This window comes from Vanacampus margaritifer, chromosome 18 (genome assembly GCF_051991255.1).
Source record: "Vanacampus margaritifer isolate UIUO_Vmar chromosome 18, RoL_Vmar_1.0, whole genome shotgun sequence".
NCBI classification, from domain to species: Eukaryota; Metazoa; Chordata; class Actinopteri; order Syngnathiformes; family Syngnathidae; genus Vanacampus; species Vanacampus margaritifer.
Window position 1 is genome coordinate 16,925,239 of NC_135449.1, and position 19,749 is coordinate 16,944,987.

Sequence of the window (19,749 nt, forward strand, 5' to 3'; positions counted from 1 at the left end):
CCTCTTATGCCTTATATTTCTAATGTATTTATTAGTATAGAATGATCTAAAAAAAAAAATCTCTTTAAAAAAAGAAGAAAAAAAGAAAGAAAATGCATTTTCCATTTTTAGATTTTTGTTGAATTGATCGTCCATATAATACAAATGAAACTGCAGTAATCATTTTTGTAAAAGTGATTGTCTAGGTCTGAGAGACAATGGACAACACTTCCAATTCGCATTTATTTCCTATTTATGCAGCTGAACATATAAATGCAAAGCATTATTAATACTATAGCCTATTTTATAAAGATTGTATACTGCTAACTACTGACTCATCTATAATGAGGAACACCATAGGTCTTCCGCTTATAACTATTTTGTATTCACGTTATTAACTCTACAGCAGCTCTTAATTTTGTATTCACGTTATGAACTCAACATAAGAGTGACGCACAAAGGCTTAAGGAATATTGTATTGTGGTATGGTATGAATGATGACGTTGGTTCAATGGCCGCCAAGTCTCAGTGACGTAAAGTGACCGTGATGGTCGAAGTGTAATGGAGTCCAAGTATAGAGTGTAACAGGCAGTGGTAAGAGAAGCATGGAACCCAAACATTTTAGGCAGCAATACATTAAAAAGGGAAATAAATATTGACTCACGAAGTGGGTCAGCATTTTGATTAAGACTATTATCTGCCATGGCGAAATCAAAAGGAATTGGCGTACTTCCGCCATTGCTTCTCCTTCCACCATACTACACACACGAGCTCAACCATGACGTAGTAGACATGCCATGTGAACGCCGATACACATCGTTACGGTTTATCGAGGTGATATGATCTACTTCGCGACAAAGCTTTAAGAGCAGTTTTCACCAGGAAAAACATAGATGTCAGAACTAGTTTAGTTTTCGACAAGACATATCCATCCGCTTCTACTTGAGCGTCAGGAGCATCAACGAAAGCACCCGGATGGACTGTCATGGCCGCCGTCGCTGTGGTTCCACAGAGAGCTGAAAAGGACGGCGAATATTGCCGCTGTGTGTCTTTTGCCGGCGTCACCGTGTTTCATTATGTTCGCTGTCAACGGGACCGAGGCTGAAGTTCCAGCAAGTTAATAGTAAGAACATTTTGATTTTCCGTAACTTTGTATAGCTTCGCGTGGGTGGTGGCTTTATTTACATGTCAACTAACTAATCAATAAACTCCAGGCATAATGTATTTTCGATGGCCAAAATTATACACGAATATCCCAGTCATTGTGGCAGTGGTGTCAAGTAATTTTCTCTCTCGCGAGTAGCTTTTAATTCTACTGATGCAGCGCTCCCCCTTCTTTTAAACTTGTTCAACAGTCACTCAGCAAAGTCAACAGATTTACATCATTCTGTCGTGCAAATGCTGGGATATTTTGCCCTTTTAATGTTAGTGTGCGCGTATTAGTGTATGCGTGTGTTCTTAAGTGAGCCAAGCCATTGTTTCTTTATGTTGTGAAACAGCCAACTTTTTGCTCTCTTGTGTCCTACATCTGACCCATAATTTAGTGAGCCAACCTTTGTGGATGAGGATACATACCTGCACGTTGAGATGATGAGTGATTAAATATTCACATCGTGATTATCGGGGTCAAAATGATCACAGGTATCCGTGTTGTATACAACATATTGCTACAGGAAATCTACATGTAAAAAATTGTTAAAATACAGATGCATGAACCCTTAGCATTCCAAGATTTGATTTAAGATACAAAACAATATAAAATCAGCACTATGTACTTTTTGCGCATTATAAATTGTAATAAGCAGCAATGGATGTGAGACCCCCTAGAAAGTTGAGCTTTTTCATGTATGTAGTTTTCTCTGGGCTAATTAGTACATGAGTTTATAAACAATATCTGTATTCCACCCAGTTAAGTTTGTATTCAGTAAAATTTCTGAGCACAAAATTGTGTCGTGACAAAACACGACATAGGATTGCAAGGTTTTATTTTGAATATGAAACAATATAAAATCAACACTTTGCATTTTTTACACATTAGAAATTCAGAATCATGGACTGGCCGTGGATCCTGCCTCACTTCCCCACTTTCTGTGTCTTTTTATGAAGTTTTTATTTTGTTTTGCCACTGGCTGTTATCGGCATTACCAGCCGTAACCCTGACAATAACCCTCAGAGCATATAGGCTGTTGTCAAGAAATTGTAGTTTTAAACAAATTTATAAAGCGGGATTCAAACCTGTGACCATTTACTGATGTGGTGATCGCTTTAACCATTATGCCATGAGTTAGTACACATTCACTGGTGCATAATTTGTACTTGTAGTTCTCAAACGATTCACAGCAAAATGGCGCTAAGTGGTTATTTGCCAGTAACGGCAAACTATCCACTTTGTGAAAAAAAAAAGGTTTGCTGATAAGTGAATAAAGCAGCACAAATTAACATCAGCTCACATCGCCTAGAGTTGAAGCATTGTTTAAATTTAAAAGGGTGAAACTGATTTCTTTTTTTGTTTGTATACAAATAGTTGGTTGCATCTCTGGAATCTACCCATCAAGTGTGACATTAGGTAAGTAAATCTTAGGTTAGGTGACATTAGGTAAGTAAATCTTTAAACTGCCCGTTTCTGAATATGTGCTGTGAGCAAGCCATTCTGCATTTCTGCCCTGTTGCATTTATCTGTGGTCCAGGAGTGTGTGTGACATGAGAGCCCAAAAATGAACTTGTTTAAAACCAGGTAAAAATTATATGCTTTAAATCAAACCTTCATGCAGTGTACTATGACTAAATAGGAAAATATTTTCTGATAGCGTCTACAAAAGTGAAAGAATCGCGTATGCAGTAGGTGGAGAAACTTTAAAGGACAGAATCGGGAATAGAAGCCATTTGGCGAGCCGATATTGAGCTGAGCACATGGACATGGACAAAATGGGCCGAATGGGAATGTTATTTTTATGTGTTTTTTGTGAACTGTTCATACGTGGATGTTGAGAATCTGTGGGTAGGATGGTCTCACAAACTGTAGCTGATTAAAAACTCATTTTAAAAACTAAATGCGTAAATAAAATGCAAAAAAAATCTAGTAGCTCTAAAAAGTCCCATTCACGATAGATATATGGGTGTACAAGCTCTTTTCAAGACAAGTTCAAAGAATTATATTCAATAACGCAGTGCTTCAACATTTAGGAGTATATCCCAACCAATTTACACACAAGCTGTGGTATCTCAGTCTGAACACTTGGTCTCACCCACATAATGACGTACCTCATTAAGACAGCCGAAGAAGAAAAGCTACAAATGTTGAATGGACACTAGTGATGCACCGAATATTCGGCCACCGAAAATTCAAGCCGAAAGAATATGGCTGAAAGAGGATGTTGTGGTGACGCAAAAAAACAAACAAAAAACGCTGTAAGCAAGTGTCTGTTTGAATTAAACACCAAACACGGGAGTGAGTGTCTGCTTGTGCCTTGTGTCCGTTTGTGAGTACCGGTAGCTTCATTGTGCACACTGGAGAAAGAAAGGGTCGCTTGGTAAACTATGTCAAAAAAGAAAGCGCTGCCGAGTACTGCACTACAGCTGAGCCACTCTTTCTCCTGCAGCGCCTTCCTTTTTTTCTTTGATGAGAGCCCCTCGAACGCTTCCACTTTTTCATTTGCATTCTGGTGGCCGTGCTAAATACTTTAGCTAATGTTAGCACTATTGCCATCAACAGTTTTAAACAAGTAAACACCACTATCTCCGGGTGAATACAGATCCGTACAGGATGCAGTGTATGACTTTGCAGTCCATTCCCAAAGCCGATTGGCTGGTGCAAAAAAAATAATTTATTTTTAAACGTTGCACATTCACATGAATGTGCCGATTTTAAGTGCTCCGCACCGTGTCCCGCTCCAAATAGCCTACAAATGCGTCATCCGCTTCGCACGCATCCGTGGCCGCCGGTGCGAAGTACTGTACATTGACTATAAAGTGCAATTGCACCGCCAGAAAATGCTCTGTTGCTCACCCCGCGTTTGGTGTTTAATGTATTATTCGCCAACATGTCTCTGATGTCTGTGGTGTGGACTTATTTAAATTTATATTGTGCTTTGTCAAAATGCCCGTGGCTTAAATATTTTATAATAATATTATAATTTTAATTAATTATAATAATACAATTTTTAAAAAATTGCCATAATTTTTTTTGGGCGTTTTGGTTTTCGGCCAAGCATTTTTCGCTTTCGGCCCAAAAATTTCATTTCGGTGCATCCCTAATGGACTCTGTTGAATTGTGTGCTAGCTGTGCAGCTGTTAATCAAATGAATAAATACCAATACAAGACTAATTACTGGGAATTAGGGCTGCCAAGATTAGTCAACTACTCATGACAATTAATATTAATAGTCCAGTCGTTTATAGAACACAATATTCTTTGGGCCTGGCAAAATTAGTCAAAATCCAGCAAAACAGCCTGGAGCGAAGGGGATTGCTTCATTGAAAATGGCTGAGGGTGAATGAGTTAAGGATTTCTTTATTTTTTTCATTTCAGGTGCATACCACATTTTGTTTGTGTAGATCAATTTTCTACTTATAAATTACACATACTAGTGAACCAAAAAACATTTTTGAATAAAGGGTAAATACAACAAAATAAAAAACAATGCAGGTGTTTATTTTAGTTGTGTACAGCACAGTGTATTTTCCTAATTTTACTCATCTGATTTCACTACATTCTAGCCCTACATTAAAAAAAGGCTTAGTCCCATGGAAAAGTGAAATATTATAGTTTCATAGTATTAGTGCTATTCTGCTTTTTTTTTTTGTTTAATTTTAAAATACACTTAATATTTACAGCAAAAAAAAATCTAAAGCCCACAGTATCATCATCAATTTATAAACATGTCAGAAATTATGGTGCAAGCGGCAAAATGTAAGTTCAATGTACTATAACCTTAAATTGTCTTCATTATTAATTTGTACATACTTTTAAAGAATTCAAAATATAAACTAATGATGGTTTTAAAAAGAGCAGATGTTTGTTGGTGCAATATGCTGCTATTTACATGTCGGCGCTGTCCTGTGAAAAACACTTATGTCCATTTTTGACATTTGTAAGTTTAGGAGATGAAACTGAATGAAGACATAGCAAAAACGTGTAAAAAAGAAAGGACATAAGTGTTTTTTCACAGGAGAGCGACAATATGTTCCGATTAGTCGACTAATCGCGACTGCTGTTGGTGATTAGTCTACAGGCAAAGATAGCGACCCCTGCCCTACTTTAAAACTATTTGCGGCGATCAAAGACTTTTATCTGCTGTGATCGGAGCGCAACGAAGCTAGATGCTATGCCAGCCGCCACACACGTTTTCCATGTCTCCCTTCTCCAACACAAGTGAGGATCGTTATCAGGTTCCTCCAGAGCTTGTTGATGAGCTGATCATTGGAATCAACTATGTTGGAATAGGGCGACATGGAAAACAGGCTGGATAGTGTTACCCAAAGACCAGGTTTGGGAAAAAACTGGGCTAGATAATAAGTTTGCTGTTGAAGTTTACAGTGGTGGTGGTTCGGGCCAGCATTAGGTAACCAAAGGTGGCCCGACACAGTCACGTGGTTGCCTTGGGCCACAGTTAATGTCGACCCCTCAGGGTTTTTCTTGGCTCATATTGAGGCAGAGGTGTTACCGGGGGGTGTTCGACCAACATCCAGCGATTACTATCCACGATTCATCGCCGTGGGAAGGGAGTGCGCACAGTGGCCGGCGATATGCACCAATTAATATTTATCGACTGGGGCGAAAGGCCACTGGCCGGAAAATGGACTGGGCATTAGGGAAATTCCTGATAGCCAGTCCTCCCCAACTGTTAGGTGTCTGGTCGTCTCTTTCATTATCCATCTTTGCTATGTATGAACCAGTATAGTGCTGCGGGTTGCAGTCCCCTCTTGGGTTGCAGCTATCGAATATTTTAGTATTCAAATATCCTACAGAAAATTCTATTGAATAATCGGGTATTCAGATAAAAATAAAATATTTTTGCTTGGTGAAAGAACAATTATGAATACAGAAGACATTAAAAACTTATTTACACTTAATAATGATCGACCAACTTTCATTTCTAGATATGTATATATATCTTTTTTTTAACTTATATTTATGCAGCGCTTAGCATTATTTTCCTCTCTAGAAACATTAGTGAGATTTTAGACAACCTCCCTCTCTATTAACTTTTAAAACATCATCTTTGTTCTTTGGTGTTTGACTTGGCATGATACTCACCATTGTTTCAGTGTTTTATGGTGCCTGCTGTATTTTGTGGTTTTAATTTATTGATATTTATTTTATGTATTTATTTACCTACCTACTTGTTTGTTATTTTGTTTACTTATTCACTTACCCACTTATAATATTTATTAGAATATTTTGTGTTATTTTGTTTTACCTGTCTATTCCATGACAGATTTTTCCATTTACAGCTTTGTATGCAGTAATGGCTGTTTTAAAGTGCTTTATACTGTAAATGAAGTTGAGTAGTGTCACTAATGACTTTTTAAATAGATTTTCCTGTCACTTATTCTATCGATTAATCTTTTTTGTTTTGCTAATTCACTCGACGTTAGACGTAAGTTGAATTGAGTGGATATAAGTCCTCATGATCTTTTATACATATGCATTATTAAACACCAACAATCGGTTAGCAACCACGATTAGCATTAGTGTGCTAGCGATTACCATTTAAAGTAAGCAAACGGTAATCGCCATTTAGTTTACACATGCATCATATCTATAAGATCAATTGAGTGGTTATAACCATCCACCCAAGCTACCGCTTGAAAAGGCTTAACGTAGCACCCGGAAGTAGAACTAATCTTGTCTCAACCTGAGTAGATGATGTTAGCATCCCAGCAAAGCATTTTGGGTATGTCTCGACCATTTAATTTTGGGGAAAAACTTAAAAATCAGTGTTTTGATAAGGCTAAAAATGCACATTTCAAGCCTTTTTTTTTTTTTTTACATAAACCAATAATTTAAAAAGTTTTGCTTCTATTTTATCAGTTAACAAAAGTAACCATATTGGAATCAATGTGCAAAATTTCTACCTTGAATCAAATACTTATTGAAATGTAAATCTGTGTTGATAAAGTAGAAAAGTAAAACTTTTTTGTCAACTTTGTTTTAAAAGCTAAACAGTGCTACTTTTGTCCCTCAATATGACACAAAAAAAAAATCACATTTTGGCTTTAACTCTTTCACTGCCAGACGTTTTCAGAAACGGGTTGTCCCCAGTGCCAGCCGATTTAAGCATTTTGACTGATCTTTCAAGGTCCACAGAAAATGTTGTGTTTGGACTATGGAAACACACATACTACCAAATGAAAGATTGGACTCTCATCTTTCATCAGAAGAAAAAGTTTGTTTCTACCTTATTCCGTTCTTCAGTCATCAACAATAGAAAATGGTTACTTTCACCGAAATTCTCAGTTTAGAAACAAAAAGCGGCGAAAACAAGCTTTTTGTGAAACAATGTTATTTCATGCACTCTAGTGAATTGTACACTTCTTTTTGTCCATGAATGATGCCACAAACACCTAAATAGTGCTTTACTTCTGTAAAACGCTTTCACCAACAATGAAAAAGTGTTTTTAGTTTGCAAAATATAATACGTTTATTTCCATTCAACAGTGTAATAATTTGACAAAACAATTTCGCTAACTATTTACAAATGTGTGCAACTGTGGTACTACTTACAATTATGTGGATGTTTCAAATACAGTTTTTCTTTTTATAACGCTCCCCTGCGTGCAAGGAGACGCAGCAGGACTCGCACCACAGATTAGTTTCACTTTCGCTTTGTGCGTTTCGCGTGCAACCGGCCTTTTTTTCCGGGGAATAGCAAGTAGCAGACTGTACACACTCCTCCGATGAATATGCATTGGACTCGGGGCACTCTTCGTCGTCCGATTGAACGTCGCGCTGAGCGTGCTCGGTTGTGCTCCGCGTTTTCCGGTGTTGGCATCGCTCGCCCGTGAACCTTTTATGACGTCGTCATAGCCGCCCCGTCAACGCTTCCAACTTCGCCGTCAACCTCGGAGTCACCATCATCATCATCGATGATGATCATCGTCGTCATCAATGTGCTCTTAATTCTTTCACTCCCACTGACGTTTAAAGACGTCAAGTAAAAACCTACGGAGCTCTGCCAATGACGTCAAAAGACGTCATCCAATTTTTTTTTTTTTAAACGGGTGGGGGTAACCCTTCCGCATCTCTGGTGAAAGTTTCAATTAGGTCTGTTGTGCCTAAGGACTATTTTTGGCCCCTTGAGGGCAGCGATGACTGTCTTTTGACAAGATCGGGTGGGCGTCAGTAGAGGCGGAGCTAGAGCGTCGAGCAGGAGATCAGAATGGAAAACAAAGGAAAAATGGCGACCGTTTGCGAGGAGTTCACGCCCGAGCCGTTTTATTTCAAAGACAAAAGCATCGACCAAAGCTAAAAGAGCACATTGATGACAACGATGATCATCATCGATGATGATGATGATGATGATTACTCCGTGGATGGAAAGCATTGGCGCGGCAGTAGAAAATGTGGGGGGGGGGGAAGCTAGATGGCTGAGGAGGAAGTGGTGCCCGTTTGGAAAGCAGCTCTCTACACTTACAAGACGAAAGGGATCGACCAACGCTAAAAGAGCACATTGATGACGACGATGATCATCATCGATGATGATGAAGGTGAATCCGAGCTTGACGGCGAAATTGGAACCGCTGATGCGGCGGCTATGACGGCGTCATAAACGCGGAGCACAATCGAGCACGCACAGGCGGACGTTCGATCGGACAACGAAGAGTGCCCCGAGTCCAATGCATATTCATCGGAGGAGTGTGTACAGTCTGCTACTTGCTATTTATTCCCCGGAAAAAAGGAAAGTGTAACGTGTAACGTTTGCACGCGAAACGGACAAAATGAAAGTAAACTGTTGTGCGAGTCCGACGGCGTCTCCTTGCATGCAGGAGAGCGTTATAAAAAGAAAAACTGTATTTGAAACATCCACATAATTGTAAGTAGTACCACAGTTGCACACATTTGTAAATAGTTTGCGAAATTGTTTTGTCAAATTGTTACACTGTTGAATGGAAATAAACGTATTTTGCAATCAAAAAACACTTTTTCATTGTTGGTGAAAGCGTTTTACAGAAGTAAAGCACTATTTAGGTGTTTGTGCCATCATTCATGGACAAAAAGAAGTGTACAATTCACTGGAGTGCATGAAATAACATCGTTTCACAAAAAGCCCTTTTTCTCCGTTTTTTGTTTCAAAACAGAGAATTTCGGTGAAAGTAACCATTTTCTATTTTGATTACTGAAGAACGGAATAAGGTAGAAACAAACTTTTTTTTCTGATGAAAGATGAGAGTCCAATCTTTCATTTGGTAGTATGTGTGTTTCCATAGTCCAAACACAACATTTTCTGTGGACCTTGAAAGATCAGTCAAAATGCTTAAATCGGCTGGCACTGGTGACAACCCGTTTCTGAAAACGTCTGGCAGTGAAAGAGTTAATAGCGTTGGTCGATGCTTTTCGTCTTTGAAAAAAACGGCTCGACCGTGAGCTGCTTGCAAAAACCGGTCGCCATTATGGCTTCTTCAGCCAATGTCCCCTCAACACTCTAGCCCTGCCTCACGTCTTCTGCTGACGCCTACCCAATCTTGTCAAAAGAGAGTCATCGCTGCCCTCTAGGGGCCAAAATAGTCATTAGGCACAACAGACTTGCTGGAAACTTTCACCACAGATGCGGAAGGGTTCCCTCTACCCGTTTCTAAAAAATAAAAATTGGATGACGTCATTTAACGTCATTGGCAGCCCTCCGTAGGTTTTTGCTTGCCATCTTTGAACGTCAGTGGCAGTGAAAGAGTTAATGTAGGAACCGAGGTCTGAGCTTGTCATCCCCTCCAATTGTCTGCTGATTTTTCAGAGTTCGAACCTCTCAGAACTCGTACAAATCGGTAAAGTAGAGTAAAAAATGCCTCGGAGTTTGACCTCATTCTCAAAGTTTGAACACCCAAGCAAACCAAGCAAAGCCGAACGTACCTTGATCGGGTGGCTGAGTGAAGCCGAGCGATGCAGAATGCTCACGTAGTCACGGTAGTGGAGACGAAGTGCTGTTCATTTTCAGTCAGAGCAGGTGAATACTCCCGAAGGTGCTCTTTACATTCGCCAGTGCATTTGGATTTTTCCACGACAATTTTCTTTGACATGGGCCCAAAGAAAGACAGCAGTGCCAGTGGCAGAAAAGATAAACGTACAGTGCTATGAACCATAGTGGATTTAGGAAGGAGATTATCTCGCCGTTGTAACTACTTCCGTAAATACTGGCACAAGGACCTCCCTTAGCTGTTCAACAACGTGCCTGATGCTAAACAGCGCACAAGAGCCCCTTGGTGGTCTAACAAAATGCCCAATGTAAAATATACTAACTCAGCACTGAACTAAAGCATGGATTCATTAACATAGCATTTTTCATCCACTGAGGCCATCAAACCACAACAAATAAGGTAAGGTATTTTTTATTGTTTAAATACTGTACAGGGTGTACATGTTTTTATTTTTTTTTATTTTTCAATAAATAGAAATTTAAAAAAGGGGAATTTTCTGTTTTTGGAGCTTCTGAACAGATTAATTGCATTTACATGTTAAACAATTCTGACTTTGACGTTTAAACTCCGAGGTACCACTGTGCAAGTTGTTATGTAAATTGAAGTGGCTGTTTTGCCATGACTGGCAAATTTCCTTTTAGCGTTATTTGATTGGCTAGTCCCCGGAGTAAGCCTGCCGTAAATCGGATATTTTCCCGTGATTAATTCGCTTCACCAAGTTCACCCCCTATAGATCTTCTTTCACTTTTCAATTTGTTTTGTCACTGAAAATAGTTCAGAGCAAAAATATCACTAACATTTGAGTTGCCAGTCATGGCAAATTAACCACTGCCTTAACAAATGGCGTGGGGCAACTTGAACAATTTACTTATGGCTAGGTAGCAGTAGCATATACCTGGGTTCTCTCGTTTTTTAGCAAGTGGTGAAATCGAGTCTTCCTCTCTGTATACATGGGTGCCATATCATTAGCGAGGTGCAACATGTTCGCTTTGGTGATTGCTCTTATTGTGCCCCTTTCTTGTCATACATGCTTCCTTGTGTAAATGACTCCTCCACGGTAAATATAGTAAACTTTTTTTTTTTTGCGGGAGTTTTGTTGTTGTTGAGTTCCTCCCATATGGAGTGTGTGAGGACACGACTGGCAGAGCTAAGGGTACGGAAGCCCATGGGGGCGAAAGCCGTGGGCGTAGAGCAACAAAATGAATTCAAAAAATCGATTAATCGCCCAGCCCTAACAATAATGTTAAATGACATTAAAAAATATATATGTTTAAGCTGCAAAATGCCGCAAATTGAATTTTTAATCGCTACTGCCACCTGTGGCCAAAAAAATTAACTGTACACTCTCTTCTTCAAATACACAAATGCGCACATGACTGCACATCCGCAAAGTGCGGTAAATTTGAACCCTAATCTAGTCTGAAAACTATTGGTGAAAGGCTTGTAAACAGCTAAGGTGTTAATCTACTAATTAAAAATGTTTGTAATAAAATGGTCAAATTAAAAGGCTGTTGTGAAGATATTTTGCGTCAAATTATTATATAGAGCAGCATTAAATAATTGGACAATGACTATTATGTGAAATTAAAATTGTGTTAAAATGTGTTCCAAGCAGGAATTAAACCCTGACCTTTATTGTACCAGTTATTTGCTTTAACCACTGCACTATTGTGGATATGGAAGTGGCTGTGACAATGTATGTAATTGTATTGAGTAATCAAGTGTAATACAAACCTGAAAATATGGATTAATATTTTAAAAAAAAATTAATGTCAAATGAAATTTAATGTAATGGATGTTAACTTGTTGTATAATGACTATTTATAAAATGAAAATGTCATGTCCATTAAATATGGAGGACCAAAAATGAATATAAATGGAAATAATACCAAAAAGATTTATTTTTTTAATTTGGCCTTTTTTGGTTCTCCATATTCAAATCACCCGCTCGGTACACAGGTTGGGATTAAGAGAAAAATAATTATGCTGAAACGCCTGCAGAGAGGGAGGCAAAGCAATATAAATTACAACTAGCTATCAAGTCATGACACCTACCTTCCTTCTTTTTCTTCGTTTTATTTTTTTCCAAACACATCCATGTGTCCTGCTGGAGTGTGAGTAGAATGCAGCCTATAATCAGCAGCTGAGCTTCCCTTGCAGTCTTAGAGGAATCACCACTGATTTTAACATTTGCATGTATTAGTTGTAGCAAGTGTTTAGAAGCATAGAAACCGTGTGGGGTGGTTCATTATTCCATTACAGAGATGTAATCAAAAGAAATGAAACAAAACCCCCCAAAAAGTCAACGTCTACTGAGCGGATTTCACTTATTGTGGGTTTTTCTTGGAACGTAAGGCCGTGATAAACAAGGGGACACTGTAAATTGAAAGCTTTACTCCTGCTTTCTTATCTCTTTGACTGCCAAAAACGTTAAATAACGTTTAGTAAAATCCTATGGAGGAGTGCCAAAGACGTTAAAAGACGTTTGTTTCAAAACAGAGGTGAAACTAACCATTTTCTATTGTTGATTACTCAAAAACGGAATAAGGTAGAAACAAACTTTTTTTTCTGATGAAAGGTGAAAGTCCAATCTTTCATTTGGTAGTATGTGTGTTTCCATAGTCCAAACCCATAATTTTATGTGGACCTTGAAAGATCAGTCAAAAGATCAGTCAAAATGCTTAAATCGGCTGGCACCCACGGCATCCCTTTTCTGAAAACGTCTGGCAGTCAAAGAGTTATAGAAACTCAGGTTGTACATACTCTTTGTCTTCAGAGAATCTCACATTGATGTTTGTTCCCCCTGCCTACTTAAGATGTCTTTAATGGAGATTAAACAAATGATAACTTTGAAAACCCTGAGCGGTATCCCTACAAGCAGGTTAAAATTGCTGTGAAAAGTATTTGCCCCCTTCCTGATTTCTGTGTTTTTCGCAAATGTATCACTTGCAAAGTTTTAATTTAATCAAATTAATTTTAATATCACGTCACACAGAAACAACCCTCGGATATATGAAATGCAGTTTCTAAACGATGATTTTACTTAAAGGGGGGTGGGGGGTGTTATGTGACAAAGTAATTAACCCTCCAGTTTGGGGAAAGCTGAGTTCATTTTCACAGGCCACACCCCCAAACCCGATTGCTACCACCTTATAAGGAACAAAAGACTTATGAGAAACTAACCAGCTATTCTGTGAAATGGTTAATTTCAACTCTTTCCTGAAAAAAATGTCAATTTTTGCGATTATGATTTAATTGTACTTTTTATGAATATTTTTGCATTAAGTACAGTGCTGCCATTTTGTGACAGTCACATGATCGGTTAAAAAGGTTACTCTTGTCTTCAAATCTATACGGTCCTTTGGTTTTCTTTTTTAAGACAAAAAAAGAAAACCAAAATACTGAGTCACATTATTTTTTTCTGGCAACTTCCTGAGTTTTGGCTGTTCATAACTCCACTCCCAGTAAGACACTGCTAAAAAATGGCATCCATGGGAGGGTTCCCAGGCAAATACCACTGCTGTCACAAAAGAACACAAAGGCTTGTCTCATTTGCCAAAAAGCATCTTGATGACCCTCGTGACTTTTAGAGAAACATTATGTGGACTGATGAGTCAGAAATGTAACTTTTTGGGAAGGTGTGTTGTAAAAATGGCACAGCATTTGATTAAAAGAACATGATGCCAAAGCTTGGTGGTGGCAGTGTGATGGTCTGGGGCTGCCCTGCTTCCTCGGGACTATCACAACTTGCTGTGGTTAACGGAAAAATTTATTCTGCTGTTTACCAGAAGATCCTGAAGGAGAATGTCCGGCCATCAGTTTGTGCCCTCAAACTCAAACGCACTTGTATCATGTAGCAGGACAACAATCCAAAACAAACCAGTAACTCCACCTCAGAATTGTTCAAAAAGAACAAAATTAAGGTTTTGGAGTGGCCAAGTCAAAGTTTGGATTTAAATCTAATTGAGATGCTGTGATGTGACCTTAAACGGGAAGTTCATGCTAGAAAACCCTCCATCATGCCAGAGTTGAAACAATTCTGCAAAGTAGAGTGGTCCATAATTCCTCCACAGCGGTGGTGTGAAAGACTCATCAGCAATTATATCAACCCCCCATTTGGTAAATAAAATCATCATTTAGAAACTTAGTTTTATATATGCTTGGGTTGTCTGTGTGATATTAAAATTGGTTTGTTATAATGAAACCTTTGCAATTGATAAATATGCACAAAAAAAATTATAAATACAATTAAAAATGATATATAATATATATAAATATAATAATAATATATAAATGCTACAACATATCCCCAAAATAATAATAAATAACTTTTCCCCTCTACTACTCAGTCAATATATCATGTTATATTCTAAAGTTGTTTTTTTTTGCTTTTTCTTTACTAATCTGATGCCGGGCCATGGTTTACTGTAATGATGGTATATTACGTAAATTGTAATCATTAACTCATTCACTCCCAGCCATTTTCATTTAAACATTCCTCTTCACTTCCGGCTGTTTTACTGGATTTTGACTGATTTTTCAAGGCTCACAGAGTATTGTGTTCTATTGCTATAAAAACATGGAACATACTAAAAGAAAGATTATTCTCTTCTTTCATCGGGAAAAAAAAGTATATTTAAATCTGTTTCCCTTTTGCAGCAATTAGCATTAGAATATAGCTCAATTTCATCATTATTGACAAATCTATTAAGAAATGTGAGTAAAAGCTTTTTTTCCAACATGGCCCTGGTTGATCTCTTTTGCTCTGCTGCCACCTGCTTGCCGTTTGTGTTATAACTACCATTTCTTCAACCGTTCTTTGCAGTTGAGAGTTGAGGCATCAAAGCCACCTGTATGCTCTAGCATGAAAAAAACATATAAATATGTCTTTGAGACACTTTAAACATTTTAAATAGAACATATTTATACATTTTTTGGGAGCAAATGAGTTAAGCACTAAATGAATGACAGAATCGTTTTACCAGAGTTAATATAAAACTTTTTTTTCTCTCGTAGATCCACAGCTATGGAAGAAGACCTAAAAGTACCTCCTAGTTCTGCCATAAATTACAAGGATGCAAAAGAAATGCCACATTTCAAAGAAAGAGGGTGCCTCAGTCAAGACAATCAAGACTGCCCACCTGTTAAGCAACACATTTCCACCAAGAGAGCCCATTGTAAAATTCAGCAAGGGGCTGTTTTTTCTGGAAACATTCTGAGTTTTGGCTGTTCGGTCTGTAAAGATACTACTACGTTCAGCCCGAATGATCTCCTTAAACATTTTCGAGGGGCCCACAAAGGAGTTTTGCCTACTTACCCTTGTGATTTGTGTGGATTTGTCACCAATGAATTTGCAGCTCTTCAACGTCACCGGATTGGGCACAAAAATACGTTGGTCACATGTGAGCTCTGCTCTGATGGAATTCAATATTCACTGCTTTTGCTGACAAGACACTACATAATGTGTCACAGCCTTAATGGGAAGTTTCACTGTGACTGGTGTGAGTTTACCACTGTGGATGCAGGGACATTTGTCCAACACATTCATCATCATAATGAGAGTCCCTGGAAATGTTCCAGGTGTCGACATATCAGCTTAAATGAAGTGGATCATCAAAACCATCTTAAAGCTCACACAATATCTTTACCTTTAATTTGTCAAATATGTGGATATCGTGCAACAACCATCACACAGCTTAAAACACACACATCAGCTGCTCACAAGACAGACCAGCATCCATACAACCAACAAGTCCATCCAAATGTGTGGAAGACATTAGAACCTGGAGCTGCTCGAACAAGTTCCTCTCCAAATTGCCAAAGTATACTTAAAAATATTTCTGAGCTGCAAGAAACACAAAAGTTACCAAATGGCTTTGGTATTTTAGGGATCTTACCAAACCAAAATGGTAGAATAAAACCTGAGATGGAAGTCCACCAAACAGTTGATGGGTCACCAGCAAAAAAGGACTATGCTAATGAAAACTCTTTGACTGCGGAACAATCATCACCAGTAATGTTGCTGGACAATGACAGCTGTGGCTCCCCAACCAATCCTAATGCACTGAAAGTTCTAATGGTCAAAAATAAAATATCTCTTCCCCCAAACTGTACAACCAAAGTGATGGGATTTAAGATGGTTGATGGTAAAAAACATCTAGTCCTCAAAGTAATACCAGTAGCAAAGCAAAACATGTGCCCTCAAGATAATTCATCAGTGGATGATTTGGACTCTTCAGCTACCAGGTCGCCATTTTTAAAAAATGAAGTCCATGTTGAGAATGGGGAATCATCTGCTAATAAGAGCTCCATATCGCCTTGCTTTGCTGTTCCACCGGAAAGTAGATCTTGCATACAAACAGAAGATGTCATGGCAGTTAAAGTGAAGATTGAAGAGGAAGAAACATCTGTTTTCACTTTTGAGTCCCCCCTTCATAGCGACGATTTGGGGAGGAAAGGTTGTCATTCTGTAAATGGGTCTTCAACTGAAGAGACATATTCAGTGACAAATTCACCTGATCCAATTGACAGACAAAATTCCCCAACCCAGACAGCCTGCTCAGAAACAAATCAGTTTGATAGCAAATCAATCTTGGAAAATTCTGAGACATTAGCAAAATTTGAAGCTAAGGTGTCTAATGTGCCCAACACATTCACTGTTAATTCTTTAAATGTTTCTCAGGAGGCATTGCAGAGTAAATCAACCTGCAAAAACAATGTTGAGAATTGTGGAGTAGATGAGAAGATAACTTGCACCAGAAAAGAAAATACTTTTGATGAGCACAAAGAGACTCCTTCTCGTAACTCAACTGAAAATGCTGGTCAGTTTTCCCAAAGCTCTCTAGAAAGTACAGAGAGCACAAGAACTGGGATTAGACTCTTAAATGATGATCAAAATTGTAAGAAAAATGTGGCAAATTTTGCTTCCCCAGCAGAGATGAGCTCAATCGCTTCAGTTAGGGAAAAAGACATGGCAGCACAAAGTTCTTTAAACCACAAAGTATTCACCTTTCACAATTATTCAAAAGAAGCGTTTGGTATTCCACCCAGAATGTCTGAACAAAATGATGATATGCCTGAACTTACAGCAAGCATAGAAATGAAGAGCAGTCTAACATTAGATGAATCTTCAAAACCTTTAGAGGATGGTGACTGCGCTGATACAGATGATGAAAACCCAGAGTCAGTGCTGAAAGATTTTAATGTTATAAAAATCGAGGAGGAGCTCATTCCTGTATCTAAAGATCTCTCCTATAAAAACAGTACTTCATCTGCGTTGGGCAGTTTTGTAGAACAACACTCAGATGAAATTATTACACAACAACTCCATAAGGAAAGAAATGAATCCTTACATACAAATGATTCTTCTAAACAAACAGAGACAGTTGTACAATTTATTCAAGTGCAAAATGAAAAGCAAGTAGTCTTGAAAACTAATGAGAAAACTCTGCCAATGCAGGTTAAGCCCACTCCAAGTTTTAGACTTATTACTAATTGTATAAGCCCTCAAATCAATGTCTCTTACATGAAGTCTGGGTTTGAAACCTCAAATAATCTTACTGGTGAGACTGTTCCTCCAAAAGACAAAAATATTGAAACTTCAAAGGCAGGTGGTAATGATAAAATTTCAACACTTGTTTCTTCTCTTCAAAGTGGTGTCAGTGCATCGCCACACCATTTCTTCATCAATAGCCCAAACTTAACAGGTCCTGTACTCCTTTCTAGTGCATCACATAATAATCATACAGACAAAGTTGCTAAGACACAGCCAAGGTGCTACTTGTTACCAAGGTCAATTCCATTTGTTCAAGCTCCAAACAGCTCCGGCCTCAAGCAAGCAAGTGCAAAACTCCCACTGTCCTCCCGACCTGTTTTGGCCATGCCTGTGAGCTCTGCTGACAAACCAAGCAATTTGCAGACTGGCCGCCAAACGTTTTTGCTGCGGTACCTTTCTCCACCCAAATCGAGCGTGCTTCTCAACAACTTAGAAATAAAACCCACCACTCAGTCTTGCCACATCAAAGAAAAAAGAGGAAACAAAGTAGTATTTAAAATAGTCAGCCCTACCACAAGCCTGCTTAAAAGTGGCTCACCCTCCTCAAGTTGTCAACCTTTACTTTTGGCTACATCACCTCCAACCCAGTATTTTCTTATGTCTTCAAACAAAACAAACGCTAATGCTTCCAACAACCTGAAGAAGACGATTACCAGACAGAATCAAGAACAAAGTGCTGTCAGGGATTCGACACCTCAGTTGACACCAAAGATAAAACCAAGTGAAGCAGATAAGCCTCAACTAGCCCCAAGGCCAATTCGACCTCCTAGTCAAAGAAAACTGAGCAGGAAAGCATTGTTTGATGAGCTTCCAACAACGGTGCATAAAGCAAGAAGGCTCACAAACAAAGTTCAGACTGACAAAGAGACAACTGTGCTTTGGAGTCCGATAGCAAAAGAAGTTGAAAGAACTCTGAGACTTGCCCCATACAACTGTTTCCAGCAAATTAAATGTCCCCGTAGATACCAGCCTGTCGTGGTGCTGAATCATCCGGATGCTGATATTCCTGAAGTGGCCAATATAATGAAGGTAATAAATCGACACAAAGGTGCTGTTTCCAAGGTGTCACTGTCGCAGAAAACAATTAAAGCGCTCACTGAACTTGGCACCTTAAGAGGGGAGATCTTGACTGAAGGTGTACTGATGCAAAGCCGTGAGCCAAGCCCCCGAGCAGTTCAGAGTTCAGTCCGAGAGCGTTTTCTTCTCAAACTGAAGCTAAGGAAAAAGACCAAAAAAAAGTATGAAGTCGTGCAACCACTATTAGGCAGTAGAAAAAAGACTGTGGTGTTTAACTGCTGGTTCTGTGGCCGGCTATTCAACAGCCAAGAACATTGGATTGGCCATGGCCAGCGACATCTCATGGAGGCAACTAGAGACTGGAATAAACTATTGTAAAAATTCACCTTTTTGTATGGATAAACGGGCCTATGTGAGGAACTCAAAGGGTTACAAGCTGTATATTTTACCACCTTTCTCACCTTGTCATTTTCTCTCTGTAAATACATTTGTTTTTATTTGTAATGGATATTTTATCGGTGCTTTATCTGTAAAATTAAATTGACCTAGCATGATTTCAGTCATGCACAGGTCTTTGAACTGTGACTGTGGTACACTCTAATTCATGAAGGTGTGGTAAAAGCACCGCCTTACAAATAGTGCGCAAACTATTTTCTCAGGTCTGCTTTGTAGGTGTGGGCCAAATTTTAAGTGAAGCCCAATGTTCGACATATAAGGATTTTCAACAGGTCAGTTAAAAAATATAAAAAATCAGTTGTATAAACATTTTGACTGTTTTCTACGCAAAAATCTGTGAGCACCTGAAAGTGCATGTTTCCGTGGAAAAAAACTCGCAAATTTGCGACGTTATAAAGTGTCAAATCTGCGAGAAAAAAACTCTGAAACGACAAATTAACATCGTGTAGCTATAGTCTAATGTAAGGATTCGTTGGCGGGTAATGGGACAATGTTTATAAAATGAAAAGGCAGGATGGAGATGGATTTATTCTTAATTTAAAATTTACTCATCATACACAGCAGCTAGAGCGAAACACTTCCTATCCCCTATCAGCTGACTAACACTACCC

At 38.6% G+C, this 19,749-nt stretch overlaps 1 protein-coding gene across 1 annotated transcript; it reads left to right on the forward strand.

Annotated features, from left to right (window-relative positions):
• Nucleotides 1-505: 505 nt before the first annotated feature.
• On the forward strand, nt 506-19,267 carry LOC144038384 (zinc finger protein 518A). Its single transcript, XM_077550850.1, has 3 exons — nt 506-1,102; nt 2,504-2,545; nt 15,127-19,267. The coding sequence occupies exon 3, from the start codon at nt 15,137-15,139 to the stop codon at nt 19,058-19,060; it is 3,924 nt and encodes a 1,307-aa protein (XP_077406976.1). The 5' UTR covers nt 506-1,102; nt 2,504-2,545; nt 15,127-15,136; the 3' UTR covers nt 19,061-19,267.
• Nucleotides 19,268-19,749: the final 482 nt, after the last annotated feature.